This window comes from Platalea leucorodia (genome assembly GCF_965183815.1).
Source record: "Platalea leucorodia genome assembly, chromosome: 4".
In the NCBI taxonomy this organism is placed as follows: domain Eukaryota; kingdom Metazoa; phylum Chordata; class Aves; order Pelecaniformes; family Threskiornithidae; genus Platalea; species Platalea leucorodia.
Genome location: NC_138826.1, coordinates 1,113,367 through 1,126,376, shown reverse-complemented (window position 1 = coordinate 1,126,376; position 13,010 = coordinate 1,113,367). Strand labels below are relative to the sequence as shown.

Here is a 13,010-nt window from a genome sequence, read left to right as displayed (position 1 = left end):
TCAGTGAATAACAGGTCAGTTCCCTTGTCAATTTGAAGATGTGTATAAACACTAAGAAAGTGTTATGCTAAGGAGAGGGAACAATTGTGTTTGGCAAGAAGTTGGTCTACTTTAAAATCTCACAGACTACCAGTATTTTTGATACCTAGGAAAAACTGGGAAGGTAAAATAAAGGAATAATATTTATTGTCCAATTAGAAGTTTATTTACCGAGTGTAAAAATAAGCTTTCCTTGCCAGCAGCTTTCCTTGTATCTCCAGAAGATTTTACTTTCTTTACTCCTCTTAAAAGGAGAAGAGCAGGTGTTAAATTAGAAAGTCGTTTAACATTTCAAGGGAAGGAGAAAGTGCACAGCACAGGCTGTGTATTTTCAGCAAAACCAAAGTGGTTCTCATCATGGGAAAAACTTTGCTGTGAATGCTTTCTTTAAATTCAGAGTAAATTTGTGTATTAGGGCTATTTGAGGTGTCCGGTTCAGCTGCTTATGCAGTTCACTGTGCAGCCTGTTCATGCAATATCTTGTCAAATCACCTCAGTCGTTCTTTCAAAAAGGATTGATTAGAAATACAATTGAATAATGTACAAAACTGCGCTCTAGGAAATTCAGTCTAAATGATTAACATGAAGCACATCGCATTCAACCAAACGTCTATTGAGCTCTGCCTTTTTCATCCCATCAGGCATTATTAAGATGTCTTATTTTTGCTTTGATGTGTTAAGGCTTACACTTGGTAATTTTAATTTCTGAATTCACTGCAAGGTGTCTGCTTTTGCATGACTGGCTTATTCAAGGCTGGCTCCGTAGTCTGTCGCCTTGGTCTGACCTTGAGATTTCACTCTGCAAAGCCAGCCCCACTCGAGGTCTTGGCAGGTTTGGGTGCCGGTGCAGCTTTCGGTGGGTGACATTCGGCCCCTGGCACAGGCTGCGTTACGCTCCTGGCTGTTGCATGCCATTTGGATCCCTTTGGACTGCAGCGCTGAGGCCCAAATACTCGCCTTGCCTAGCTAGAGTTAGAAAGTTCTCGCTCGTAATGTTCCCCGAACAGAAAAGGCGTTACGGTGTTGGGATGCTCTGCTTCCCTGCCGGCCGAGCTGGGTGGCTCTGAACGCCCGCAGTGCGGTCCTGCGGTCCCTCGGATGCAGGAGGATCCTGCGCCCACGTCCACGGCACCGAAATCGGGGAGCATCCTGGCAGCGGGTGGCTCCTCAAGCCAAGCACCTCTGCTCCACCACGCGACACCCTCCTGCTCAGGGCTCGGGCGAACTAGTCGCTCCTGGCACTGAGGTTACACAGCCCGGAGGTGTGCATAAAGTAGCACAACACAGGAAAGCGTTAACGGGAAAATGCACCTTAGATTGGAAGAGTGCAGAGTTTAAAACCGCCTTGCACGCTGGCATCCAAAGGTGATAAAGAAACAGGCGCATCTCTAGCCTTGGGGTAGCCTTGGGAATGCAATATTGCAGACTGCAAATATCCAACCCCCAGCTGGAAATACAAGAAAAGTTCCCAGGCTGCTTCTAGCTTGTGTCTTACTTTTCCAGAAAAACAAAAACAAAAACAAAAAACCAACCAAAAAAACCCAACACCCCAAAACCCCAAGCCCAGAAACATAAAATGTTTACTGAGAACTTTAAAATAATACTAAGTCATTTGATCATTACCTTTCCAGCTTAACCTCTTATTATTGTTAACCTTACTGATAAATAATGTTCTGGGTTTTGTGGCTTTTATATATCCATCCAACTAAGAAATTAGTTTCAAAATAAGGTTTATTTTTCCTAGTGTTCAGAAATAGGTAATTTGTATTCAGTATAATCGAAATTTAATAGTAACTGCGTAGCTAGAAATATTCCTTTTCATGCAGACCAATCTTTTATCTGAAAGCGGTTTTTTAATCACTGGAGTGTTTCTGTTCCGTTTGTATACTACAGACTGTTAAAATAAGACAGAAGAGGTGAGCTTTTGTATCATAGGAAATAATGGAATTACAATTTCATATGCAGTATTATTCTGTCCCTCTTCTCTAGATGCATGACTTTATGAAATAGTTGCTACTGTGTTTGTGCTAAACATTGCCAGCTTCACCTACAATATCGGTCATTTCTTTTTCAAGGACATGAAGTGGATTGAGGAGAAGCAAGCATTGTATAGAAGAAATCAAGAACTGGTAGAAAAGGTGTTCAATGTTTCTATTTGTATTATTCAAATAATATTTGTAGCTTAAGGAATGCAGAGTGTACAATATTTTAATCTGTATCGCACAGCTCTACTGGAAATAATTCACATATAATAACAAGATCCTTCTAAACCTTCCAGAAAAAGTGGGTTTCTGGCATTCCCTATTGGCCCATAAAATGTCCCGGCGCGAGGTCACGCGAGGACGCGGTTGTGGGGAGAAGCCCCGCGCTCCCCCGGCGCTGGTGCTGCGGTCCCCACTCCCGCTGACCGCGGAGGGTGGGCTCCGGCCTCGGCGCTTGCGCTGACCCCGGCGTTTCCCCGGCACAGCCAAGGCGCGGCACATCTCCAGCCGCACTGCCAGCAGTGCTAACACGTGTTGCTTTGTTTTGCAGATAAAACAAATGGAAGCCGAGGAAGCTCGCTTAAAACATGATGTCCAGGACGTTAAGGATCAAAATGAGCTCCTGGAGTTCAGGATCTTGGAGCTTGAAGTGAGCACGTGTAGCAGCCACGGTCCTGCCCGCCTGCCCTGGGCTGCGCGAGCCACGGCCGGGGGCACCGTGGCTTGGGGAACTCACCCATGTTTGCTCTGAAGAGCAGCGTTGCACTGAATGAGACCAAAGGGTTTGGTACAAAGTGCTAATAAAAGAGAAAAAAAACCAGCAAACACCCAGGGATCAATACTGGTATTCTTGATAGCTTGTTCTGGCAGTCTGACTACTTAAGTCATTTTAAGATCCAGACGATTGGCTCATGATGTAGATATACATTTTACTTTACTCCATCAGTTCTGAAAATGCAAAGAGAGAAAACCAGAACAGATCATACGTGGGAAAGAAAAAGAGAAAGGAACTTTTTTTTCATTGCCAAAGGTCGTCGTCGTGTTTCACTTTTTGCTAAACCTGCAGAGAAGGTATCCCACGGCCTAGACCGCTCGGTTTACTCCACTGAGCCTTCTGTTGTCCCTGTCATTACCCGTATAAACAGAATCTCTAAGCTCTCGGAAGCTGTCTTCCAAATTCTCCAGAGAGAGATTAACAAAGCAGCTACTTACAAGAAAAATTTAAATGCTGTGTATACTATACTAGGTATGTGTATAGTTTTGTTCAAATATATTATGTAGTCAAAATAATAGGTAAGTGGTCACAATCAGTGCCCACTGAAGAAGCATAGTGGAAAAATATTAGCGCCGTTAATGTGTACGTCTGCCCTGCTTTGCAGCGAGGTGGAGGGCTTCCCCGGCAGCCCTGCGTGCCCTCACAACAGCACAGGGTCTGGCCGGAGAAACGGCTCTCGCTCCTGGCTGCCGGTGTCAAGGGCTGCGGGGTGCAGGAGGAAGGGTTCCTGTGCTCTGCGTACCCAGAACAAAGCCGCTCTGCGGTAGCGTTGCTTTGCAACGTGTTCAGTTAGAGTGAACCTTTTTCAAACCATATTTATCGAGTTCGTGGTGAAGCTGCCATTTGTGACATACCCTTGTAGGTAACCAAGCGATTATTGTCATTTCAGGAGAGAGAAAGACGGTCGCCTGCCATCAACTTCCATCACGGTCCTTTTACAGAGGGAAAAAGCCCTCTCCAAGTCTACTGCGAGGCAGAAGGTGTAACAGTAAGGGATTCTCGTTTCGTACTTTCCTTTCCCTAAACAAAATCAGACGCTCTGTTCTGACTCCTGGTTTTCCATTTCTCTCTTGTTAGGACATAGTAGTAGCAGAGCTGATGAAAAAATTGGACATTTTAGGGGATAACGCCGTAAGTGTATGTTCCTTTAATAAATTGTGCATGCTTTGGAAATATTTGTCGCCGTGTTAAGTTAGCAAAGCCTTCTTGGTTTGCTACTGCACAACCTGTCCTCCCTGTGGTCACAGTACCTGGCTACGAGCTAAGCGTTTTCTGGCTTTTTAAGATTTTGTTAATAGCTTTCTGACCAGTGCCATGTGGGATCTCGGTGCCACAATATTGCTTTTATATTTTCAATGACTTGGAAAATATTTTGAAACTTTGTGGGTTTTTTTTTTTTCTGGTCACTGTTCACACACGGTTTGTTTATTTGCTTACTCTGCATTTGCTTTGCTTTTGCATTTTAGCAGCTGTGTATTTTAGTTTTGTCTGGTAACCTATAAACGTTTGATAGTAACCAGGATATTAAACAAAAAGTTACAACAGCAGCATGAAAAGAAGAGACAAATAAGATACTTGAAAGTGTTTCTCCTTTAGCAAATGGAAGTGATTAATTATACCTATAGTTATGTGTGCAGAAGGTATATATGCCCTTGTACGGTTTTTCCCGTCCTCTCCTCCATCAGCAGAGCCGCAGAGCCCCCGTGGCGGAGGGGCAGCGGGAGCAGCAGGCCTCGCGGAGCCCTCGGCCGCGGCGGGGCTCCTCCCGGGGAGAACCCGGCTGCCGGCATCGGGTCTGCAGCAGGGTCCCCACCGTTCTCACAGCTCACCTGAGCACCCCCGCCCTCCCCCGTGCCTCTGTACAGTTTGGGTACCCGCAAAAACGCCGTCCCCAGGGCCGTGGGGGCAGCCTGGAAGTACCTCTTGTCCACCTCCCTGCTTAGACCCGTTGGGTCATCGTATCTCATCGTCCCCAGTCTCTGATGTCTGGGCGCTCTGCCCCACCAAATCAAGCCAGGAGCTAGTGGAGGAGCTGGGACAGATTGAAGCAGTTACTGCTGCAGTTAACGATATTCACACTGGCAGAAGTAGGAAGAATCCTAAAATCTTCTGTGTGCAAAGAATAAAAAAAAGATGCATAGCTTAATCACCAATGAGCTAAGACTGACCCTACTAATGTGTAGAAAGTTAATACCCATTAATCTGTTAATGCCTGCACTAACGTTGTCTTCAATGGCATTATTAATGTCAGGTTAGTCCCACGCAGAGTGTTTTGGGACAGTGTCCCAAACAGGCAACTTGGAGACAAGCAGGAACAGAAAAAGTGATAGCTTTTCTCGTGTTTTCTATTCCCTTTCTTTTCCTCTTGGCTTCTTTACTTATATTAACAATCTCTAGTCTAGAATGTTATTTCCTCCTAATTTTTTTTCCTATTACATACAATAAGTTAATTCCAGATGTGACACAAGGAGGAGTTCGCAGTTCTCACCTCAGATAGCTTTAAGATAACTGTAGGCTGTTGTTATCGCTTGTTTTTTTCTTGTTCTCACATGTTTAACATCACAGACTCAGCCACCGATGGCAGGCTCTGCCCCGTGGGTGCATGTTCTCATGTCTGGCTGTTGGGGGGTCTGGGAAAGCGAACCCATGTCCCGCCTGCGTGCAAGTGATTCCATCCTCTTCTGCACATTTTCTCACTCGCATTCATGTAAAGCCCCTGGCAGCTTCTAGCTGCTTCCCACTGAACTGTCTTGAGTTAAATATCGCCCTGAGTAAGGCAAACCCTTGAGAGAGCACCTCGAGGAGGAGAGCAGAAGCAGAGGTCCGAGGGGTGCAGCCTCCAGGGCCACTGGGGACGGGGGCTGAGGAACACCGGTGCCCTCCTCTCCCCCACGGACAGGGGAGTCCGGTCAGGGGATAACGTGGGAAAGAGTTACAGGAAAGAACACCTTTCATGTTCTGTGTGGATGGTTTCATTTTTAAAGTAACATAACTTGTTTTTTAAAAAAATTACTTAGATTTATGGAAGAGACAATTTTCAGGGGTCCTCGGGACGGGTGTCCTCCCATCCCTGCCGGAGAGCACCTTCACTGGCCCCAGGCTTGTGCCTTAAATTGGAGGTCACCATAGTCACCCTTCTTACCAACCTCCTCATTACCCTGTGGGAGTGATAACGGCCGGGGACTGGCCCATCCTCTCTCCCTGACAGCAGCGGGTCAGGCTGGGCGCCCTGGATCTGAGCCGATACGGGGCCCGAACGAGAAGGGTCCACTTTGCTAGTGTAGATGTGGCCAGAGTAAGACCGAGGTTTGGGAAGAAATGCAAAACACAGTTTCAGTATTTTCATTAAAAGAAAAACATGAGTTGAAAAACTAACGTCTTAACAAGTGTTTTGCAAAATGATGACTTTGGGCTGTGCAGAATAAGGATTGTGTATTATCCTACTGTGCCTATAAGGGAACCCAGAGGACTTAAGATTGCATCTCTTTTCTTAATGGCACGTTGTGCTAAGCTTGATTTTGTCTCGTGTAACTGTGTGTTTGTTCCCTGTTGGGGAAAAATAGATCCAGTGTCAACAGCAGTTTTTTTTTGTAAATGTGGGAATTTGAGAAGAATTGACTCTATGTATGGTAGCAATTCATCATGAATAGTTACAATCGTTTTTACAACAATGTTGCGTTACAATACTTATTTTCTTTGCCTTAGTTTATTGTTCCTCGAACATATTTAATTTCATATTTATTTAACACAGCAGTAGCCCAAGTAGTGGATTAATAACAAGACACTGGGATTTGTTGTAATTATATTCTGCTTTTGGTGCAGAATCTGACCAACGAAGAGCAAGTAGTTGTCATACAAGCAAGGACAGTTCTCACGTTAGCAGAAAAGGTAATAACAACTGCATCACTCATCAGCAAACGCGTGTCATGACCCTCTCAGAATAGCTCACTTGAAGACGCTGGTGATGTAAATGATAGTTTTGTCACAAAATGCCCTGATTCTTTATGTGGAATTACACTTACGCTAGTTTTTGTGAAAATAAAGGTAACATTCAGGCAATACAGGCAGACATTGCTTGTTTTAAAATGTTACTTAATTAGCAAAATGCTGTTAGAAGGTAAATGGCTAGGCTTTGAAATAATGCTTTTTTCCATCGCCAATATATATAAAAGAAAAAATGTAATAATAAAGTTAATTTTGCCTCTTTTATTTAGTGAATTTAAATAAGTACGTGCAGCGCGTGCTGACACACCCTGAAGTCGCAGCGAAAGCTGAACGCGCGGCCGTGCTGCCTCTGCTCTTAGGCTTACGCACCCGGTCTCTGTTTTTGTGCACAGTGGCTACAGCAGATAGAAGTGACGGAGTCTGCGCTGCAGCAGAAGATGCTGGACCTTGAGAATGAAAAGGTGCGGAGAGAGGAGGGGAAGGAGCCGGCGGGAGAGGCAGCGGGAAGAGCCGTGCCGCTGGGGCCGCGGCCGTTGCCCTGACTGCCTCTTCCTTGTGTCCCCAGGAGCTGTTCAGCAAGCAGAAGGGCTACCTGGATGATGAGCTCGACTTCAGGAAACAGTCCTTGGACCAAGCTCACAAGGTGAGGACAACCAGTCTTGACTGAATTACGCCATCTTGATTACCTTACCTAGTGTAATACGTGTAGCCTGTTTTCTATAGAAAAACTCCCTCCTCACGGAGCAACCCGAGGACTAAATAGGCTGAGTTTTAAACAAACCGTCTATGCCCTGAGCTAACAGTGAGTTCCTTATGAACCAAGTTCCTTGTGTTTGCATGGTCCTTGCAGGATTAGGACCTAAATACTGATTTATTAAACACAAATTGTAATTTAGCAGAGGTTTTGGTAAATGACTGTTAAGAAAATGATGTTTTCAGTAATTTCTCTTTTCCTTCCAAAATAGAGATTTTGACCTAGACATTTCCTTAGATCTTAGATTACAGCCTCTGTAATCAAAACAGCTGGCGGTATTATGTGATTCTGTGCATTTGAAATGAAACTGCTTTTAGGTCAGGTTCATCATTAGCTGAGCCTAACCCGTTTCAGCCATCTCTTCAGTCATCAGCTGTCTTGTTTCCTTCAGTTAGAGAAAAGTCCTATATGTACTCATGGAAGACATATATGCATAGATTTTCATATCGATTTATCTCATTCTTTCAGTTCCATTTACATCTTGAGCACAGTTGCACTTTCTGAGAAGCAATGAGTGTTTATGCCTCTCTTTCTGGATACCTATTATCTATTTATGTCTCAAACCATTTGGGGGAGCTTTTACTCAGTACACCTTCTGTTCCTGTAAGGATGATTTTTAAGACTATTTTGCTGAACGCTGAGCTATATCTGGAACCAATGTCTAGGCACAGTGGAAACCCTGGAAGGCACACAAGCCCCTCTTACCTGCGGTCTCAGCCCTAACGCCAGATTGCCTCCTGCAGCCTTGAGCTGTTCGGAGAAGCAGTTTGGTGCAGCCAAAGGCTGAGCCTGTAGGATTCATCTTCAAAGATCAGCCCTGAGAGAGGTGATCATCTCAGTCTTGGGCGAGTGCTGAAACAGATCCATAAACCTGAGCGTGTGGAAACCTGCAACAGCAGCAGAGTGGGAAAAATCGTGTGGCATCGCTTGAAACTCCTGGTAACGTCATGGAGTCTGCAGGAGAGCTCAGACGCGGAGCCACGGCTGTCGATGAGGACGTGACTTGGCACCCCTGTGGCTCACGGTCACCTGCTCACTCTCCATCCATGAGATGAATCTCCAGTTCCAGGATCCCAAATTTACCGAAGGGTCCAACAACAACTACCTGCTCCTTGTCTCTGCTGCTTGGGGAGAAGGAATGAGCATAACGAATGTGTTGCAGCCCACGCAGAAGTCGCTGAGGGTTATTTGCATTTTCCTGTATTCTTTGCATGCATCACACGAGTGTCACCAGGCGAAGCGATGGGCTTTACTCCTGGGCACAAATGCAGGCTGAAAGCAGCAAGAAAGCTTTGTTCTGCCCCAAAATTCGAATGGCAAAAGCTCTTCTGATTTCTGTAATTTGTTTCACTTTCATGTTTCCTTTGTGCCCCTTGAGATGAGGAGCCGCTAATCTTCCCCCGCTAACTACAGCCAACAAGATTACCAGCTGTAACCGCTAAGCTTTTTGCACGGTTTTCACTCCCTTTGGTTGCTGGCGGGGGATTTTGCTCCGAGAAGCACTTGGCTCACGCAGAGACTCCGGACACTGCTGCTGGTCTGGAGACCGTGAATTTCCCCACGCTCTTCTTTCTTCACAAGTCAGTGTAATCAGAGAGGGATAACGGCTGTGTAATCGAGGTTTGGGGCCCAACAGAAATCCATGTTTCAAATAAGAGCATTTTGTTGAGACAGTTACAGTTAGCAGGAATGTTGGCATTATTTTTAAAAGTAAAAGCAGAATGTTATGAGATCTGATCTGATCTTCCCCACAGAGATACCATGGTTGCTGTCTTTCAGTTATCATTAGTATCCATAACTCCTGCCATGATGTTGTTATTCTTGTAAATGCTTGTATTCTTCTGTCCTGACTCTGCTAAGACATAATAAGAAAACACCACCAGCAGCCTCAGGTGGAAAAACTTGTTGATTTTGAATTGAGCTGAATTATCACAACAGACATCTATGGCATTTTCAAACAGCCTGGCTCGGGGTTCAAGCCGCACTATGCAGCAGTCCCGTTCTCCTAGAGCCACGGAGAGCTCTGCAAGACGCCACCAGCTTTGGAGAGGGTGTGCAAAGGTGCCATCATTTGCTGCTTTGTCTCTTGCTCTGTATCAAACTTGCTGAAAAAGATTTTGTCTCGGTTTCGGCTTACGTGAAGTCCATTCACCTTGGACTTTGAAGCAGAAGACATTGTCTGGCAAGGTCACCTGCCCTAGGAGGGTACCAGGCTCGGTGCCCTTGGGGAAACGTTACCAGTCCGTTTCCTACACACTTCTATATCTCGATAAATCTGGAAGGTACATCCGTCTTTGTGCAAGAGACATTTTCTGATGTGAAGTAAGGGCTCTGCAGCCTGAGACTGCAGGAACAGAGCCCAGCTACCAGATATGTTTTTCTTGAGCATTTTCTTGAGCTCTTGGAGCTGACGGCTCTGCCAGAGGAGGTGCTGGGAACACCTTCACATGGGGCATTTTAAGCTATGGTACAGAATGCTGCAAGCACACAACAGGGAGTCATTCCTTTCTGGCAGTGTGAACTGGTGCTGCCGTGTCCTCTGCTGCTGGGAACAGAATAGCTGGGAAAGGTGAACTGAGAGACTGAACATTGCATTTAAAAAATATCTGTAGCTCACAAAATGAGTCTTTTATGAACCTCTTTCCTTTCTCCCTTCTCCCTTTTCCCTTTCCTTTTTTTTTTTTCTTTTTGCCTTTTCTCCCCATGGCCCTCTCCCCATCTCCAGAAAGGAGAAGTTGACACCCGTATATTTTTTGAGAGGCAGACTAGGCTGGGCCCAGGGGCCGTCCCGGTTCCAGTGCTGCTCAAAGCCCCACAGGATGAAAGCAGCCTGAAGTATTTTCCCCCTGGACTGAGTTTTCGGCACTGTCCTGTGCGGGAGGCTCAGCACACAACCCCTCTACCCGTTGCCTTACCGGGGTAGGATTTTCAGTTCCTCACAAAATCCTCATCTGACCAGAGACAACGTCAAGCTGACAGCCTTATATTGTTTTTGATTAGCAAATTCTGGAATTAGAAGCCATGCTCTATGATGCCCTGCAGCAAGAAGCTGGAGCCAAAATTTCCGAACTTCTTTCAGAAGAGGAGAAAGAGAAACTGAAGAGCGCCGTAGAGCAATGGAAGCGGCAGGTGATGAGCGAGCTCCGGGAGAGGGATGCCCAAATCCTGCGAGAAAGGATGGAGCTCATTCAGCACGCACAGCAGGTGGGCGCCGGTGCAGGGGCACGGCAAGGTGCGGGTGGGACGGTCCCTCAGACGGAAACGTAATGAACTTGTGAGCACCAGCCTCTCCTCATAGAGCTGTACCAGAGGTGGCTGGTCCCGGGGCCAGATTTTGATTTGCCTTGGATAATCCCTGCAAACAGGGCATTTTGATCTTCATGAATTTGTCACACATAGTGACATTCACGGAGGACTCATCTACAGCTTAAAACCCAATTTATTTTTTTTAGAAGCACAGCACATACAATTTATAGCTCCAAAAATAATGCATCTTCTGGGTACATCTGTATTTGGTTGGTTAATAAATATTTTTTTATTTGAAATCTGACAGAGAATTAAAGAGCTAGAAGAAAGAATTGAAGGCCAAAAAAGACAAATAAAAGAGTTAGAGGAAAAGGTAAGGTAATGCAGATGAAACAGTTATTGTATGTGCACATGACCATATATTCATTTCACCTTGGCTAAGAAAACAATCTTGTAAAAAGTTTGTGTTTGTTAGTGCAGTGAGCTAATGTCAGAGCGCTCCAGGAAACCATCTTGCATTTGCATTAGTCCCTCTGAGAAGGAAAGGTTACCAGCTTAAATTGAATCTTTCCTTCTGTTATCCTTCAGTAAAGTCCAAAACACAGGACTTGGCAAGGACGGAGGGGCCCGTCTGCCCTGGGAAGGGAGTGATGGAGAGCTGCTTGACGGCAGAGGGATGAGGTCTCGCAGGTGCTCCGGGGAAGGAGCCAGGGATCTTTTCGCCCTCCCGTCTCCAGCGTTTGCACGTGCAACTGCACTGACCTGCCTTTCCCAGAGGGAATGAGGAGGGTCCCTCTCCTCTCCTCACCTGCAGCCACAGCAGTCACTGTCACCATGGTTAATGTCATCGAGCTTTCTCCGGTCAAGCTATAACTGTTGAATTTTACCCTAAGGTTACCCTCATCTGAAACCATCTATTTCTAGTGAAATTGCATTGGGAGAACTTGTTCAGGTGCAACAGGCACTGAGCTGGACTTCCACCTGAAACTAAACCCCAACCTTAGCAGTGTGGGTTTGGGGGGGTTTGTTGAGGTATCGGAAGAATTCAGCTAATTGTTTTCCTCCCCGTTTTTCCTGAGCCCTTGGCTGCGACTGGGCTGGGCTGCGCTGGGGCAGGAGACGACTCTCATCAGTCCGAGGGTTGCTGGGCTCTGGCTGAGCTGAGCTGAGCCTCGAGCCCTTGCAGCGTACTTCACACTTTATATTTCTTTTCAACTGAGAGTTTTGTTACACTCTGTCTGTAACCACAGCTTATTTCTCAGCTAAACACACTGTAAACTCTTATTCTCTTTCTTCTCTTCCATTTTTTCCTCTCCTCCCTCCCCTTTTCAGTTTTTATTTTTGTTTTTATTTTTCTCTTTAGCTTTCATTCTCTGGTCATAGTCCTTCAGGCCACACACAAAAGGTAAGCCCTCAGATCACCTCTGGTCTCCCCTCTTCTTCCTGTAAAGCATCAGAGCCCTCCCCTTGCTGCTTTGGCTTCAGCAGTGTTGGGGGGTCTCCTGGGTGCCCCAGATAACCCAAAAACGGAAATCTCTAAAGCCACCGCTCCTCCGCCACACACAGCTGGGCGGTCTGACATGCTCACAGCTGGATTAAACCCCTTGCATTAGCTTGTGCTGTCTTCAGGCTCAAAAACCAGAACGGCTCGGGGGGGACGTGTCATTTATAAACGTGTGTTTCTCCCAGCATCGTGCCTTAGGGCCCTAGATGTTGCCCAGCCCCACCTCGTTTCCCACGTAAATAAGAGATAAAATGCCAATCTGTTTGTGCTTCCAGAAATGACCTTGTCATGGATGGCATTGAGGGGAACGTTCCCTGTTAGTCATCAAAGTCAACAACATGCAACACAATGCAACACAAATACAACAGAATGCAACACAAATCCTTTTTTGTCAGTTGTACAATTCAAACAGATAGTTATAAATATAAACCTTACAGAAATTTCATGTATGTTATTTTTGCCCAGATATACTTTTTTTTGATCCACGTTCTTCTATCTTTTTCTTGTTTCAGCCTACTGAGGAAGCTAGAATTGCTTCTACTGTTACTAACAGGAAGACAGCACTGATTACCACGATGGAAGAAGAGACATTGCCATTTCAAAAACCCCAAACATCTCTCATATTTTGCTACTGGTGATGGAAGATGCAATCTTTCGGACCCTTTCAGACTGAAGCTGAACTAGAGTATGTGGAAATTGCTGCACAGGTGGCGTCTGCACCGCCGAAACCTCTGACTTAGCATTTTGAAAAGCTAGAACCAAGCC

General features: G+C 45.7%; 1 protein-coding gene across 18 annotated transcripts in view; it reads left to right on the top strand.

Moving 5' to 3' along the window:
• Nucleotides 1–12,124, top strand: part of JAKMIP3 (Janus kinase and microtubule interacting protein 3) — a gene marked incomplete at both ends in the record, with an annotated part of 38,840 nt that extends 26,716 nt beyond the window's left edge. For 7 of the 18 annotated variants that reach the window (XM_082311130.1, XM_082311135.1, XM_082311128.1 and 4 more), the window contains 10 exons: nt 2,115–2,177; nt 2,572–2,670; nt 3,686–3,784; nt 3,874–3,933; nt 6,619–6,684; nt 7,134–7,202; nt 7,307–7,384; nt 10,496–10,699; nt 11,049–11,114; nt 12,074–12,124. In XM_082311130.1, coding sequence (XP_082167256.1) covers nt 2,115–2,177; nt 2,572–2,670; nt 3,686–3,784; nt 3,874–3,933; nt 6,619–6,684; nt 7,134–7,202; nt 7,307–7,384; nt 10,496–10,699; nt 11,049–11,114; nt 12,074–12,124 — 855 coding nt within the window. Of the gene's footprint in view, nt 1–2,114; nt 2,178–2,571; nt 2,671–3,685; nt 3,785–3,873; nt 3,934–6,618; nt 6,718–7,100; nt 7,203–7,306; nt 7,385–10,495; nt 10,700–11,048; nt 11,115–12,073 lie in introns of all 18 variants that reach the window. The other 11 variants (XM_082311131.1, XM_082311132.1, XM_082311129.1 and 8 more) reach the window with 7 other exon arrangements.
• Between the last annotated feature and the right edge of the window lie 886 nt (nt 12,125–13,010).